The following is a 17,363-nucleotide window of genomic DNA, read 5'->3' as shown; positions in this document are numbered from 1 at the left end:
AAGTAATGCATGTATATTGTGCATCGTCCTCCTAAAGTCACACCTGGGACCTTTATTTATTCTAGTTGTGATGGACTTTTACCTTTCGCTCGTCTAATGACGACATAATCGCACCTTAACCTTCATTAAATGCTTAATGAGTCATTATCGTTTATAATCTAACCATGTGGTCAACCTGGGTGGTCGGCCACTCGATTCTGCTGGTCGATCAGCATGGATGGTCGACTTGGGTGGTTGGCCTGGATGGTCAGCCAGGTGGATCGACCTAGTGGAGATTCCATAGAGAACTCCCATAGTAGTCCACTCAATGATTCCACAACGAATTCACCCAAACTTCGACCGAGGGATTTTCCACAGAGAACTCTAACAGCACACTACTTGGTGATTCCCCAGCGAATTCACCTGAACTTCGAGTGGAAGGAGTTTCCAAAGAGAACTCCTAAAGCACGCCACTCGGCGATTCCAAAGAGAACTCCTAGAGTCCATCGTTCGGTGTAGAGAAGAATGAAGACTTAAAGTGTATCGAAAATATACTCCCTAAAATACAACGTGACCGACTTCTCCTAAGCTCATAATAATCCCTGCGCACCTCTTTTAATAAAGAGCTTGTTTGGGCTTGGGGGACTTATGTATTATATGAAATATACTGATTGAAGTTAATGGTAATTTATCGGTAGTTAGCAGGTATATTAACAGGTATTAATGGGTCAGATTGCCTTATGCTTTACAAATATATGGTATTAATAACTGCTTATTGGGTTTGATAGCCTAAAAATATATTGCGTTAATGGTTAATCAATGTGCTTGGCTGCCACAAGTCCTATAAATATACGATTGATGTCCAGGTAAAACAACCTTGATCGATCCTAATAAAATAGATACCTCTTTATGAAAGATATCTGACTTGAATGTCAGAGTTTCTTCTACAAACCAACAACCCATTGAAGTGAATTACGTTCTCGAAGAAGAGAGTAGAACAAGGAAAGACGACTGACCTTCATACCAATTCAACCAAAATAGTAATGAACCAAAATAGTAATGAAGGACAGATTGATTTTCAAAATGACATTTGCAATTTGGACACCCACTAAGTTTTCCGATGAAACCAGTGATCCGACCGTATTTGAACTAGTCTTAGCGAATTGGTGACCAGGTGGTTTATAAAGTGAATCGGTGTATTATGACTTTTTGAGATTTTGAAGTTTATAATTTATGAATTTTTTGATAGATTTCATTCATGCTGTTAGACAAGTATATCTAACTGTAATTTTTTTATAGTTTGTTAGCCCCAAAAGAATCAGCAGCAGCAGACTGAGGAATTGAATTAACATGAAGTTAAAAAAATACTTTTGAGTACGTGGAAAGTTGAATGAAAAGGTATTTTCAAAAATATGAAGAGTTAATCGAACATATCTTTAGATATGTTTGAGAATGATTTTTATTGTAATATTTTAGTATTATATAACATTTATTATTTTTTTATTAGTTGAACTAAAAATGATCGTTTTAACTATTGTTTACAGTATAATATAATATTACTAACTCCTATATCCAAATGACCAATGCAATACTTTATTTTCATATCTAAATATGTTTTCATATTAATATTAGTGTTATAGATTTTAAATTGATTATTTGAATATGTTTCAGATATATCAAAATCAGAAAAATTAGGTTGATATTAAAAACTGATAAAAATAATCGATTATCTCACTTTATAATCGATTATTTCAATCAAATGATCATATTTTCTTCAAAACTCTCAACAATATACGATTATCACATATGATAATCGATTATTATTGTCCGAAAATCATCACTGTACATGTTTGAACAGTTTCTATAGAGTTATAGATGTCTGTTTTAGATGTTCTTTAAGTTATTTTGGGAGTTTTTGACCTTTTCAGAACCGTTGGTGAGGATTTCAAAGTTGTTTTCCTTGTTTAGTGTGAGTATCAATTTGGTATAAACTTTTTATTACTCTACTATGATAAAACTTTTCCAATTTCATCTTATTATTGTAGAAATAGATCAAATATATTTATGTTGTAAAATTCTTCTACTAACATCATATTATTATAAAACTACAAAATACCATATTATAATAATTAAATTAAATAATAAATCATAATCATAATCATATCATTTAATTTCAAAAATAAATATTCAATTAATTTTTTTTCTTAAATACTTAATTCACCATAAAAATTTAAGGTTTAAATCCTCATTTGGTCCTCGTATTTGTGTGTCAATCTCAAATGGGTCATCGTGTTTTTTTCTGTCTCAATTGGGTGCATAAATTTGTAAAAATGAGTCAATTAAGTCCTCTCCGTTAAGTTTTCATTAACACTGTTTAACTGTGATGACATGGTCTGCACATTATATACTGATGTATAAATATTATATTACGTGAAATTTGTTATTTAAATAAAAAGTGTTTGACATGGCGGTAATTATTTTCTCCCTTCTCTTCTTCTCCCTTTTCCACCATTCTGACTGATCCAACCTCCTTACATCGTCTTCTCTACACCTTTGACCGATTAAAACCTTTGTTCCACCGATTAATCGGTTAAGATAGTCCCTCTACCTCAATCTAGGGTCTCCTCGGTCCATTTATGGCTTGCAACCGTTCTCTTCCAATAATATCTAGATGTAGAGTTTTCGAGTCTTTTCCGCTGCGATCTTCTTAAGAGGAAGCTTTGAGGAGGTATATTCGTGTTGGTGATGCTACAATCAGTTTCTTCCTCGAGCCTCCGTCTATTTCTTTGTTTATGAGAAACCACCACCGGCAGTGTCGGTCACCTCCCCCGAGCCCACCAAGCTCCTGATCTACAAAATCCCCGACAGCTAAAGAGTCCACTCCTACCTCGACCCTTCGAACCCAAACACGCCCTCCTCAAATAGCTCATCTTTTTCCTCCTCAAGTCCCGATGCGCCCACGTCATCCCGAAGTTCCACGCCTCCTACAAAGACCTCTTCAACCAGCTGGAGTCCGACCTCGCCGAAAAAGGTAAAGCCAGCGATGCCCAAGTCGTGATCATGGTCAAGCAGACCACGAGTATACCATACAAAAAAAAATAATAAATACAAGCTCAGCAGAAGGACACTCTATTTCTGTTCTGTTGCAATCTTCATTTCTAGTGAAGAGCCTTGCATGTCGTTGCTCATCCCTTAAATTTTTAGGACTCAGATTGAGATGGGGTTTTAGTTTTCAAGACTTGGGAGGAACGAAACCCTCGTCGCGCCACCACTGCCGCACCATCAGCTCGCCCTTGTCGGTCCATCGTCGCGCCTTTGGTTTTCCATCACCTCGCCCTTGTCGATCCATCCCCTACGAAGGCGAGATCCACCGCCAGCCGCCACCAACGAAGCCTGAGTCACGCCTCCCACAGTGTCGCCAAGCCCAAAATCGAATCGACGTCCTACTGCCACCTCCACGAACAGGGACCGTCATGCCGCGGAGACAAAGTCGCGGCGGCCGCCCCTACCTACACGAAATCGCGTCTGAACCTGAAAAGAAAGAAGGGAAGAAGAGATCTCGCCGCCACCTTGCTGCGACCTCGCCGCGACCTCACCATGCCTCGCTGCCACCTCGCCATGCCTCGCCACACTCGCCGCAAATGTTAAGCTGCTTTTGGATTTCGGATGGATGGATAGGCAAGGGGAAAGTGAATTTGGAATTCCTTATTCACTGCGTGCTCTGGATGTTGCAAGTGACGGGAGTAGTAGAGGATACCCAAGTCTTCAAAATGAAATTAGGGTAAATTACCCCTTTTGGATTTCGGAACGTTTATGCCTCGGGTTAGAGGACTGAGGTATTCAGAACGTTTATGCCTCGGTTGGGTTAGAGGACCGAGGTAGTAGGCAATTTCAAAAAATTAACCAGTTTTTGGTGGGACGTGGCAGAACATTAGGTCTCAATTTTGTTTTTAACCGAGTTAATTTGGTTTTTATGCTTCGGTTTTTTTACAACCGAGACGTATAAGTTCGTCGAAATTGCAAAAATGTCACCGCCTTTACATATGCTTCGGTTTTCTAAAAACCGAGACGTATGACCCATGTTCTTATCCCTATTTTGTACTAGTGGTTATTCAAAACTAAAAATTAGAAAACCAGTACAAAATAATAATCTAAAACATTTTGTTACTTTCATCTTTACTGATTTGACATCTCTAAATAGTTCATCTTTCAGAATCAATTATCTTCTAGTAGCTTACACAACCCTTTCTTTGCACGCCAAGCATATATTTTATACAATCCTTCTTCAAGTGTCCAACTTTATTGCAAAAGAAACACTTATCATATTGTTTTTGTTTCTTTTGTGATGGACCTTTAGGACCATCACTATTAGGATTGTCAATTTTCTTCCTTATGCCCTTGTCATTAGAGGTACTGGTTAGGTGAGCACTTTTAGTCCTCTCTTGCTTCAGTCTTTCCTCTTCTTGAACACAATATGAAATCAGCTCATTAAGAGACAATTTCTCTTTCTAACAGTTATATGAAACCTTAAATTGTTCAAACTGTATAGGAAGAGAAATTAAAACAAAATGTACGAGCAGGTCTTCTGACAACTCAAGTTTCAACGCCTTAAGCTTTGAAGCAATGTTTGACATCTCCATAATGCACTCTCTTACATTTCCTTTGCCTTGATACCTCATGGAAACCAAGCTTTGAAGAAGTGCACTTGCTTCCGCCTTTTCACTTTTCGCAAAGCGTTTTTCAATCTCAACAAGAAACTTCTCATCAGTTGTAATTTCTTCAGATATAGTACCTCTATAGACCTCTGGAATGTCACGCTTAATCATTATCAAACTCATGAGATTTGAGCGACCCCACTTCTCATATTCTCTCATCTCGTCAGAGGTACTTGAGTCCTTAAGAGAAAATGGTTTCTCAATCCTTAATGCGAGGTCGAAATCCATACAGCCAAGAATTATCTCTATGTTCTCTTAATCCTTAAACTTTGTACTGTTGAGGACTAGAACTGAATTTAAGTTGGTAGATATTGAAGTCATCGTAACTGTATTTTATATAAGAGAAACAAAGGAATTAAGCTTACACCGCAAAATTAATTATTATATAAATATAATTCAAATAATGGTCTATCCCATCTCAAAACACTCAATTCCCTATCAATATCAAGTCTTTGGACATAATATTAACTGCTAGAGGTATCTTGGTGTAATGATCAACATTGATAATAAAAATATGTCCAATAACAAACCTATCTTTGATTTGATTTTATCATTAAGACGTAAAATCTTATAATTATCATATTTTACCATCACAAGTGCGTATACAATCCGGCCAAATATTAATCTTCTTTTGACCCGACCAATACTTGCATGGTTATGCATAAACACGAACATTCATAATTTTACCATGAACTACTCTAGATAAAGAAGACTCACTTTAATGATTTATTAATTATCAATGACTCATTTAATAATTATAAACAAGATCAAAATTGAATTTTATTTATTTCAAATTAATTATTTATTTTATTTTATTTTAATAAAAATTAAAAAATAATAATAAATACAAAATTTCTCAAAATGGGTATGTTACAAGATGGGTATGCAGCAAAAACGGGTCTAATCATATTGGGCTTTGCTTAATTCGCTCTGCGGAAGCTGCAGCCAATAGAATCAGTGGCTGACACCACCACTCCGCCGCACCGCGACGGTTTCACCACTGCAGACCAGAAGCGCGTGATGAGACCAGATGCAAATCGCCGTCGCGGTCTCGAACCACCGCGACGGTTTCAGTAACTGAGGCAACAAATCAATAGGTTGTTGAATGTTATGACTGAGATCCCCAGAAATTATTGTATTCGACCCTTAATCTATAAAAGTAATTAACTATATCATATATCATGTTTTAAATGTTGTTATTGTTATACATTACAGTATATGAGAAACCAGAAGATGGTTCTGCATCCTTGTTTGGGCTGTGATCTTGATTAGTTTACCTCATATTCAACTGTCTTAGTGAATTACACATTAGGTATACCTGTTAATAATATAAGGTAGTGTTGTTAGAGTGAATTAATAATGTAGTGATAATTAGGTATGTTATATATAAGGAGATGATAAAAGAAGGATAGAAGAAGTAAAATAGAAGTGACATAAACATTTTATTTAAAGAAGAAAAAGTTAGAAGATGGAAGAAAGGAAAGATGATAAGTAATCCTTGATCCAAGGGTGGAAGAAGAAAGAAAGAAACATTGGAATATATGAGTGGAAGCGGGGATGAGATCAAGCGTTGGTGAGTCCACAGGCATAAACAATTAGGTCTGTGAATAGTTTGAGGAACTCATCAATAAATAGTTTGCCTGAAGCTGGAAAATGTTTGTAGGCACTGTAAAGGCAATTAGCAGTTTGGTCAGGACTCAACCCCTGAAAGAGGGAGCAGCAAGAAGAAGTGTTCACCCCATCATACAGCCCGCGACACCATTGATCTATAGACCCAACCAACCCATCTGTATTTATAGGACATTCATCAACATTTTGAGACCTCACCATTGATACTGATAGCAGAGTGAGAGAGAGAAGTAGCCCAAAATACTCACTCCATGTGCCTTGTTCTCACTGCCAGTTTCATAACGACTTTTTCGTAAGGTAATAACTCTTATTAATTTGCTTTAAAAGTGACTCCTTCAATGACTATTCTTTTATTGTATATCCCAACTAGTGTGGTAAAATTAGACCCCACCCCTTTATGTCTTAGATTAATGGATTATATATATATACATATTTAAAATGTGTCATTTAAAATGTTTTTTATCTGCACAAATATTTTCTATTTAATTATACTAGAAAACATAAATAGAATTTTCCAAATATTTTCATACACACTTTTTGAACATTATCAATATATTTTCTGTACACCTTATGATCTTCCTTATCCTATGTTTGATCCGTCTTCAAACTTGACGTCTAATAACATATTCTTCTTGTAGGAATCTAAGTGTGAGTCTAAGTCCTATATTTGATAGAAATGAAAAAGTAGAACACTATATAAAGGTGAAAGACCGATTAACCAATTGTCTTAAAGTTTTAGGTAAAGAGTCTAAGTCCCTTATATGGTTGAACTCAGATCTCATTGGTGTTTGTATCTCCCCGTGAACCTTCTATTTGATAGATCAACACTTATGAATTCATGTCTCTTTGTGAGTTTTATATCTATCCTTAATAATCCATGAATCTCCCACTCGGATTTTCTAAATATCCATTATGTTATATATATATATATATATATATATATATATATATATATATATATATATATATATATATATATATATATATATATATATATATATATATATATATATATATATATTTCTTCCAATAATTGTTACAAATTTTTGTGACCATTTTGTATAAAGACTTTTATTCAAATGTTTGGACATAAGAAATTTTGACGTAGGTGAATTGTTTTATTTGGTGTTTCGAATAAGTTACAATAAATTGAATAATAATATGTATTTATTTAAAATGTTTTCACTTAACCAAAGTAAAACTAGATAACCCTTTCCTTTAATTATAAAAAATTATACTTCTTTTCATTTTTTTTAACTTAACAAACAAATTCATTCAATTCAACACACCTTTTATTCTTACTCTATTATCATACTTGTTTCTACTCGATGGATTGAGTACTAATAACTTTAAAAGTGATTTGATTTTCAACTTCCTTCTCTTTTTTCATCTATTATATCTTCTACTCCGTTCATTTTGAGTCAATCCTCGCTCGATCTATAACCATTTGAAGGATACCTATAAATGTATTTCAATGCTTAAATCTGAAAGGATTCAATCACTCCAGTATTATACAAGTAATAATTATAACTTCCTTAATTCTATTAACATGACGAACAAATTCATTCAATTCAATACACTTTTTATTTTTACTTGTTATTCTATTATTTATCTCGTCAATTATTCTATTGAATCGGTTTGATAACCCAATGTTGAGATTAATCCGATCGATTGATATAGAACAAGTCGAGCTCAAACTATACACCTACTTCCAAGTTCGAGCAATAGAGGATTATGTTGTGTGTCATGTTCTGCCGGTCTATAGCATTAATATACTCAAACCAGATGTAGCATAGATGAACTTAGCTAAAGTAAGATCTCACTCAACAGCTAATTGGTCCAATGTGCTTCAGGGCTAATGAGTCCTATTAGATGTGGCCCATCCGAATGAACCCATGGTCAAAGAGAAAAATATTATAAATAGTGCATTAATAATAATTTATGACTATTTTTTGCATTAATTGAAATTAGAAAGCTCTTATCAAATGCCCACTTGAGCATTGAAGAGTATTTTGGAGGTATTCTTCTTTTCTTGAAGACGGGAACAGGAGGTTTGGAGGAAGGATACTCGACAGTGTCAAGATTTGTTGAAGGAATGATATGTTTGCAGGGTGTGTTCGGTTCCAAAAGAACATCTATCGTTGAAGTATTATGATGATTTAGTTTGATTTTTGTTGTGAGATGTTAATTAAATAAACTAACTCAGATTACGAAATCTGTAAAATATGCAAACCTGTAAACTCTCTCATTGATGGAACTCCATGCATGTTACTGAATTAGATGAATGCAGCAAGAATGGAAACTAAAATCCCAATTTCATGTGATGATTTGAAGTGGTGGGAGATTAAGTAATGACTACGAAAAACTAATGAAGGGGATAATACTTTTTGCAATTGAAAAAAAATTGAAGGACAAAGTGGTGGGAGATTATAGGAGTTCTTAAGAAAAGATATTGTGAAAGAAAATATATAGTTTCGTAAAGTAATTAAATTGTGGTAAATTGTGTGACTATGAAGAACTGGTGAGAACAAAATTATATCTTACAAAAGTATCATTTCAAATATTATTTCATTCAAAACTTGGACTCCCACATGATCTCTCGGCTGGCTAAGGCTTCACCATTTGCAGATTTCATAATTAAAATGTAACTTGTTGGTTTGGTTGCTTGTGCATTATGGTTTCATTACTGCAAATTTTTTATGCAGAACACGTTCTTCAGCTGAGTTTGGACTTTTGTTGCACCTGCAAAGAGACTTGAGTAATTAAACTGAAATAAATAATTCATTGGAATGCATAAACCTTTTGTGAATCGTAGTTATTAAACGGCAACAGTTGCTCAAGGTGTTGTTTGGTTGCACTTTACAAGGTGTGAATCAGAAAGACTTTTTCTCATGTAGCTCACTCCATCAAAGTACACATATATAAGTAGTTATAGTGGTCCAGAATAGAACGATAGCCCGAACACCTTTTGGTGTGGTCCAAAGTTTTTGTTATCTTTTGCTTTCAAATGTTTGTTCCCTTTCCTATGGCTCTCTGCTTACTTATTCAATGCTACGATGAAAGGAAAATTGGTTTGGGTGAAAATAAATTAAACACATTAGTATGGGTGTAAGTATACTACAAAAAAGAAGGGATTTACCCACGGACTAAATCTCTCGCTAAGGACAAAAAGTCGTCGATACTTACACTTTACCGACGAACTTGCGACGGCCTAAAAATCGTCGATAATATCGTTGGAAACATTATTGACAACTTTTCGGTCTTCGGTATTATCGACGGACTTGAAGTCCTCGGTAATACCAAAGGCCAAAAATCGGTTGGTATTACCGAGGGACAAAAGTCCTCGATAATATAGGACGAAACTGAGTGACTTTAGCGACGACTTTAGGCCGTCGGTAATGCAAACCTTATGTTTGCTGAATGAAACGATGCAATTGAAGTAGGAACAACTCTAACCAACAACTCCAAGATTGTGTCAACAGTTCTTCTTGATGACCACATTGGTGACAAACTAAGTGAGAAAGTTTTTCTTAGAATGGAATATACATCCACTACCCATGCGAAAGAGTTATTAGAACAACTACACTTTTATAACATAATTACATCACTTCCCTTTGTTCAATGATTATTAGAGTCTAAGATAAAAGGGTTACTATTTAAAGAACATAACGAGATGACACAGGCTTATTCTCCACTACCCTATCCCCTTTTTCTTTGTATGTTGTGATACTGCATAAGAGGAGTCAAAATGCACAAAAAAGAAAGAGAAAAAGAAAGGCTGACTACTTCTAACCTATTCTTTTCTCCCTGTTTTGTGTGTCATATTGGTCACTCTAGCACAACTCACGACCAAACAATAATGTACAAACATGAAAGCAACCTTACTTTGCAAAATGGACTAATGCAACACATCAATCTTATTCACAACACATGCACAATCATAGTAAAACAATGAACACTTCGTTCACCGACAAAGAACTTACCTCCATGTTACAACTTCCCTAGACGAAGATAAAGTCTCTTAAGACCACGACAGAGAAAAAAGAGAACAGTGTCCATACATTTGCCCGTGAGTGTTCTTCACTTCGACGCTCCACTGTGTAGCCCTCCAAAATGCATTGGACATAATTCATTTGTAGGTAAAATACATCTTTAAATTATTAACAAATTTAATATTTGTCGATAATTATTTATGACTACGTTAGTCGATGAGGGTATGCTTATGAGTTCTACCATTTTTTTCATACTAATTCTCCATAAATGTATACACAAAGTTGTATATATGTTACTTAAACTCCGCGTGAGTTCTATATCTATCCTTAGTAATCCAAAAATTTCCAACAGAATTTTTTATGAATCTCCATTATGTCATATTTATAAATATCTTTCAATGATTCTGACAAATTTTTCTGATAATTATGTACTAAGGGACTTTTATGCAAATGTTTGTACATAAGCAATTTGGACGTAGTTGAATTGTTTTATCTACATTTGCAGTTTCGAAAAAGTTAGAATAAATTGAATAAAAAAATGTAATTGGTTTGGTCATTCATATTGTAATTGAAAAGACGTGATGGTAGAAAGTAAAAGAATAAGAAGAAACAGACCAATATATTTATAGTAGAAACAGATCAATATATTTATGTTCTAAAATTCTTCTACTAACATCATATTATTATAAAATTATAAAATACCATATTACAATAATTAAATTAAATAATAATCATATATTTTAATTTAAAAAATAAATATTCAATTAAAATATTTTTTCTTAAATACTGAATACACCATAAAATTTAACTAAATAGTTCTCCAATTTATCATAAGCTTAACTTAATTATTAATTATGTTGTGTGCCGTGTTCTGACTGCCAGTTTCATAACTATGTTTTTCCTAAGGTAATAATTCTCATTAATTTGCTTAAAAAGTGACTCCTTCGATGATTATTCGTTTTATTGTACACCCCAACTAGTGTGGTAAAATTAGACCCCACCCCTTTATGGCTTGGATTAATGGATTATATGTATACATATTTAAAATGTTTGTTATTTAAAATGTTTTTTAACTGCATAAATATTTTTTATTTACTTATACTAGAAAACATAAATAGAATTTTCCAAATATTTTCATACACACTTTTTGTACAATATCATCAAAATATTTTCTGTAATCTTAGCACAGATGTTGTATAAGGAAAAAAATGGATTTTTCAAAACTTTGTGTTGAACCAATGCAGGGATTTTTGTTGCCATTTAGATTGTATTTTTATTTTTGGAATGGTTGTTTGCCGCTACACCTTATGATCTTCCTTATCCTATAGTTGATCCGTCTTCAAACTTGATGTCTAATAACATCTCCTTCTCAGTTCATGTCTTTTGTTTTGTTGCAAGAACATTATTCTACATTCTCCATAAATGTATACAAAGTTCTATGTTCTTAAACTCCGTGATAATCCAAGAATCTCCTACACATTTTTTTCTGAATATCCATTATGTCATTTACGGTGAGTGCAAATTCATATCCTCATTTAATCTCTAAACTTTTTTTTTTCTCATTTGTCCCGTGAAATAAATAGTCATGTGTTTGTTTGTGTAGGTTAAATATATATATTAGGACGAGTGAGTGTAATGTTAATAATAGAAGGACATCATAAAAGAAGGATAGAAGTCACATAAACATTTTATTTAAACAAGAACAAGTTTGAAAATGCAAGAAAGGAAAGATGGTAAGTAATGATTGATCCAAGGGTGGAAGAAGGAGTGTAAAAGAAAGAAGACGGAAAAGCGTAAAAGAAGAAAGAAAAAAACATAGGGATATGTGACTGGCAGCGGGGATGAGATCAAGCGTTGGTGATCTTACAGGCACTAAGAATTATGCTTACGGGAAAGTCAAGAACAGGGGGAAGGGAGGCGGGAATGACAATGACGCCAGATGTTATGGCAGTGGTAACGCAAGAATCAGCTTGTTCAAGATTCAAGTCCTGAAGGAGGGAGCAGCAGGAAGAAGAGGGGGTTGGGAGTGAATCACCACCCACTGCATCATCCAACAAACTCCCACATGAACTCAACTCATCTGTATTTATAGGACATTCATCAACATTTTGAGACCTCACCATTGAGACCGATACCAGACTCAGGAAGAGCAAGACTGCCAAAACATACTGATTCCAACCCATATTATCACAACACTATATACTTCCTTACTTTTCTTTTTTATTCTCAATCATTAACAACTCAACACCAATGCCCTATTTATAGCCCACTAACTTCTGCTTTTCGGGGATCCTCATCTATTTTCACTTAACCAAACTAAAACTAGATAACCATTTCCCTTAATTATAAAAAATAATACTTCTTTTCCTTTTTTTAACTTAACAAACAAATCCATTCAATAGTAGTCCTTTTATTTTACTCTAGTATGACACTTTTTTCGATTTCATCTAATTATTGTTCAAACATATCAATATATTTATGTTGTAAAACTCTTCTATTACCATCATATTATTATAAAATTATAAAATTCCATATTATAATAATTAAATAAAACAATAATCATATCACTTAATTTAAAAATAAATAATAAATATTCAACTAAAATATATTTTTTTTAAATACCAATGCATCATTAAAATCTAACTAGATGGTTCTCAATTTTATCATAAACTTAACTTAATTATAATTTATGTTGTGTGCCGCTGACCTCCAGTTTCATAACGAATTTTTCGTAAGGTAATAATCCTATTAATTTGCTTAAAAATGACTCCATCTCATGTATTAGAGCTCCAAAACAATTAAAAACTCCAATATATATTAATTTTATTGTATAGGCCAACTAGTGGGGTAAAATTATAGACCCACCTCTGTACGATACATTAATGGAGTATACATATATATATATATATATATATATATTTAAAGATTAAATTAGACCAAATTTAAAATAAAATGTATAAAAACATAGTTCAATCGTATCAGAACATCTTTTGCATATGTTTATCATCAGTATGCATTTACTAACAAAAATGATTTTTGGCGTTTATTATCGTTTACTTTTGACATCAGATTAAATTTCGATATCATATTTAGAGATCTCAAATTAAGGTTGGAGTTAAAACAAAAGACATTCAATGTCGTTTATTTGAGAGGATGACTTCTTTTTAATGGAGATTTATGTAATTTCTAAGTGAAATATATATATATATATATATATATATATATATATATATATATATATATATATTCAATCATTTTTAATTGAATAATTGTTTTTATTCAAGATATGATGTAATAGTTATATTTTCATGAATTTTTTTTGTTACAATAAACATGATAAATAAAATAATCACATATCAAGTTCACAAATTAACGTGCAAAAATAAATAACTTTTGAGATGAATATATGAATTCTAACCTTTAGATATAAATACTTGAATTTTTTGTGTTTTAAACTTATTCACAACTCTAATTAAATTGGAAATATAGGTTAGTATTAATATAATTAGGTAGATGATATGAAAAATATTAACACTTAAGTTTGTAACATGAATTTTAAATCAAGTTTCACACTAGTACAAAAACAGCGTATAATGTCAAACGTTCAACATCCAACCATTGAATAGACAATGTTAAAAATGGTCGGTGACATTTTTGTAAATAAATGTAATTATTAGACGTCATTTAGAATTGTAATTCGACGTAAAAGGATATTAATCGTCGAATGCCCGCGTTTGACGTCAAAAGATTAGTGAATTCAATAAAAATCTGAACTGGAGATTGAGAATTCATTCACTTTATCGTAGTGCGTAAAACTCTCTTCTCTTCTCAAACTTTCGAACAAAGTTTGACGACCAGTAATCTTTCTTACATTTAATATAAATGCATGTTAATTCTTAGCGCGCGAGACCCTCTATAGCTACCATTAACTGATAAATGGATTCGCTGTGCTGGTTACTCAGAAAGAAACAGGTATGATATTAGTTTTAATCATCGCACTTATGCTCTTAGTTTAGAAAAATATGACCAGTTACATTTTTGTGTTGTTCTTTCTGTTGATGAATTGGCTTCAGTGTCGGTGCTCTCAATGTTTAAAAATTTCAAATATTGTTTATTGATTTACTGCAAGTGAACACATTCTGAGCTGTTGATTGATAATTACTGAATCATGAAGGCAGAGAAACTATCAAGGAGCAGTGAAGTGTCCAATGTGGTTTTGGATTTTTCTGTAAGGACTGCGACTACACATACGCCACAGTTTTTGGGTCTGCCACAGGGAGCATGGTTTCAAGAGGGAGGGTTTGAAACTGCAGGAGAAGGAGTTGTTATTGGGTTTGTTGACACTGGCATAGATCCAACACATCCTAGTTTTGGTGATAGTAAATCTAATCATCCATATCCTGTTCCTGGTCATTTTTCTGGCATCTGTGAGGTTACTCGCGACTTTCCATCTGGTTCTTGCAATAGGAAGCTTGTTGGGGCCCGCCACTTTGCTGCTTCAGCCATAACCAGAGGAATATTTAATTCAACTCAGGACTATGCTTCTCCCTTTGATGCTGATGGTCATGGCACGTGAGTTCTTGGTTTTTCTCTATGGATGTTATGTTTGGTTGTATTATCTTACATGGTCCATACTCTTGATTTCATCCAACTACTAATTGGATACATAATTGGGATATATGGTTTGTTTGTTGGCATCTGCTTTACCATCATGGCTAATCCATGGTGGCAAAGTCTAAGCTGTCAGCCTTTGTCTCAACTACTGGTCTACTATTGCCACATGTTATCAGTCAGTTTTTTCACTGTACCTTAATTATGTTTTTGATGGATTATGTCCAGCTTATATATGTCCCTCAGAACCTTACAGTAATGTGTTTTCTCCTGTTTCTTGGAGTGTTGATCATGTTCTGAAAATTGGAACTGTTATAGCCCTGAATGTTTTTTAAAATATGAATTGAAAATGAACCGATGTTTTCATGTTTAACTGTCCCCAAAACTTTTTTAATCACAACATAATTATTTATCTTTACTTCTCTTTTAACTAAGTACCCTTTCTGATGTAACTAAAATACACAGGCATACAGCAGCTGTTGCAGCATGAAACCATGGGATTCCAGTCATTGTTGCTGGACATCACTTTGGAAATGCTAGTGGGATGGCTCCTCGTTCACAGTAAATAATCCGGAACATGTCTTCGTTATTTTATTTTATTTTGTTATCATTATTTTTACACTTGTAGTAATCTGTTGGATCTATAGATATGCATGATGCTATGAGTTGTGCATTATTCTTTAACATCAACCTTAATGATATGTAAATTACATTCTTCGGAGTGTCATGATTATTTTTTTTTGCTATAGTGCGTAACTGGGCATGTTAGTAGTTCGTTTGTGCTGTTCCACAGATGATTTACTTTTTTTTTTGTATTAGATAAAATGTTTTTGTTTCCCTATTGACTTGGTTTGTGTCTTTTTTATCCAAAACTGTTAAAACTTGAAAGTAGGTAATAGGGTGAAATCTATAATTAGTTCTCATACAATCCTCAGGTGATTTTTTTTCCACTTCCATTCCTGAAATTGTTACTAAACAATGATGAATATATTGAAAACGTATACTAACCCATTGGATCTATCTCAACCACAAAGTTAGTTGAAGAAAGAAAGAAGGATTGCCAAATTTTATAGAGCTCTTTGGGCTTGAATTGTGAATCATGCATAGGCCACCTATCTTGTACTGAAATCTAACTTTTTTATTAGAAGAGTGGGGGCAAAAGGGATTTAATGTAATTGAGTGAAGAAGATTATATATCCATTTAATTTTAAAGTCACTGGTAATAGACTTCTGTTTACATCAAATCGTTGTCTATCAAAACGCGGTGACAGTTCCGTAAATAAGGTGATCTTATAGGCCTCGGTTAAGAGGAAACCGAAGCATAACAAGGCTACCACCTCGGTTGCAAAGTGAACTGGTGCCTAAAACCACCTACCTAACCAGGCTTTTTGTCTGAAAAGCTAATGAAAAGGTGTTACTACCTCGGTTACACGCAGAACCGAGACAGAAAGGCTCTGTAACACGTCAAGTCAGCCACACTTGCCTGCAACACATCAAGTTAGCCACACTTTTTGAAAAGAGATACGACCTCGGGTAGAGCTGCAACCGGTGTCAAATGTGTATTAGGCTTCGGTTTTTTTTATAACCGAGACATATAAGCTTCAGATATTTCAAATATGGCAATTCATTCTTGTTTTTTATTTTTCTGCTTCCACTTTAAGCCTCGGTTTCTTCAATAACCGAGGCCGTAATGCCCTCTTGCTTCGGGTATCTTGGACAACCGAGGTAGTACTTCTTAATAAGTTCAAAATTTTCAGCCATTTTTCTCTTCTTTCTCTTCGCGCTGCTGCATTCTTCGCACCATTTCTCTTCATTGCTTCTTCATTGTCGCCATGTGTTCGCACCATTTCTCTTCATTTTCATTTTCTCAAACTGCCCTGTGTTCGCGCCTTTGCCTTGCGCCTTTGTCGCCACCGCCGTTGTTCTCTCCAAGGGCTGTTTCAATTAAAATAAATAATAAACTTAACGTAATTATAATTTAAAAATAAATAATAAATATTCGATTAAAATATATACCTTTTAAATACCAATATATATTAATTTTATTGTATAGGCCAACTAGTGGGGTAAAATTATAGACCCACCTCTGTTCGATACATTAATGGATTATATATATATATATATATATATATATATATATATATATATATATATATTTAAAGATTAAATTAGACCAAATTTAAAATAAAATGTATAAAAACATAGTTCAATCGTATCAGAACATCTTTTACAAATGTTTCCATTTCCTACAATCAGTATGCATTTACTAACAAAAATGATTTTGACGTTTATTATTGTTTACTTTTGACATCAGAGAAAATTTCGATAAAATATTTAGAGATCTCAAATTAAGGTTGGAGTTAAAACAAAAGACATTCAATGTCGTTTATTTGAGAGGATGACTTCTTTTTAATGGAGTTTTATGTAATTTCTAATA

General features: G+C 33.5%; 1 protein-coding gene and 2 pseudogenes across 1 annotated transcript; 1 reads left to right on the top strand and 2 right to left on the bottom strand.

Annotated features, from left to right (window-relative positions):
* Positions 1–3,616: 3,616 nt before the first annotated feature.
* LOC148203300 (uncharacterized) lies at positions 3,617–5,685 on the bottom strand (annotated as a pseudogene).
* Positions 5,686–12,162: 6,477 nt separating this feature from the next.
* Positions 12,163–12,498, bottom strand: LOC148203299 (uncharacterized). Its single transcript, XM_088107580.1, has one exon. The coding sequence runs from the start codon at positions 12,496–12,498 to the stop codon at positions 12,163–12,165; it is 336 nt and encodes a 111-aa protein (XP_087963706.1).
* Positions 12,499–13,953: 1,455 nt separating this feature from the next.
* On the top strand, positions 13,954–15,679 carry LOC148203298 (subtilisin-like protease SBT2.3; annotated as a pseudogene).
* Positions 15,680–17,363: the final 1,684 nt, after the last annotated feature.

Source organism: Vigna umbellata, chromosome 2, assembly GCF_029865625.1.
Source record: "Vigna umbellata cultivar VRB3 chromosome 2, Vumbellata_1.0, whole genome shotgun sequence".
In the NCBI taxonomy this organism is placed as follows: Eukaryota; Viridiplantae; Streptophyta; class Magnoliopsida; order Fabales; family Fabaceae; genus Vigna; species Vigna umbellata.
Note: the sequence above shows the minus strand (reverse complement) of the source record. Positions and strands in the feature narration are given on the sequence as shown.

Excerpts from the sequence above, each read along its gene's own strand:
- LOC148203299 (XM_088107580.1), bottom strand. The coding sequence starts at position 12,498 with ATGGGTTGGAATCAGTATGTTTTGGCAGTCTTGCTCTTCCTGAGTCTG.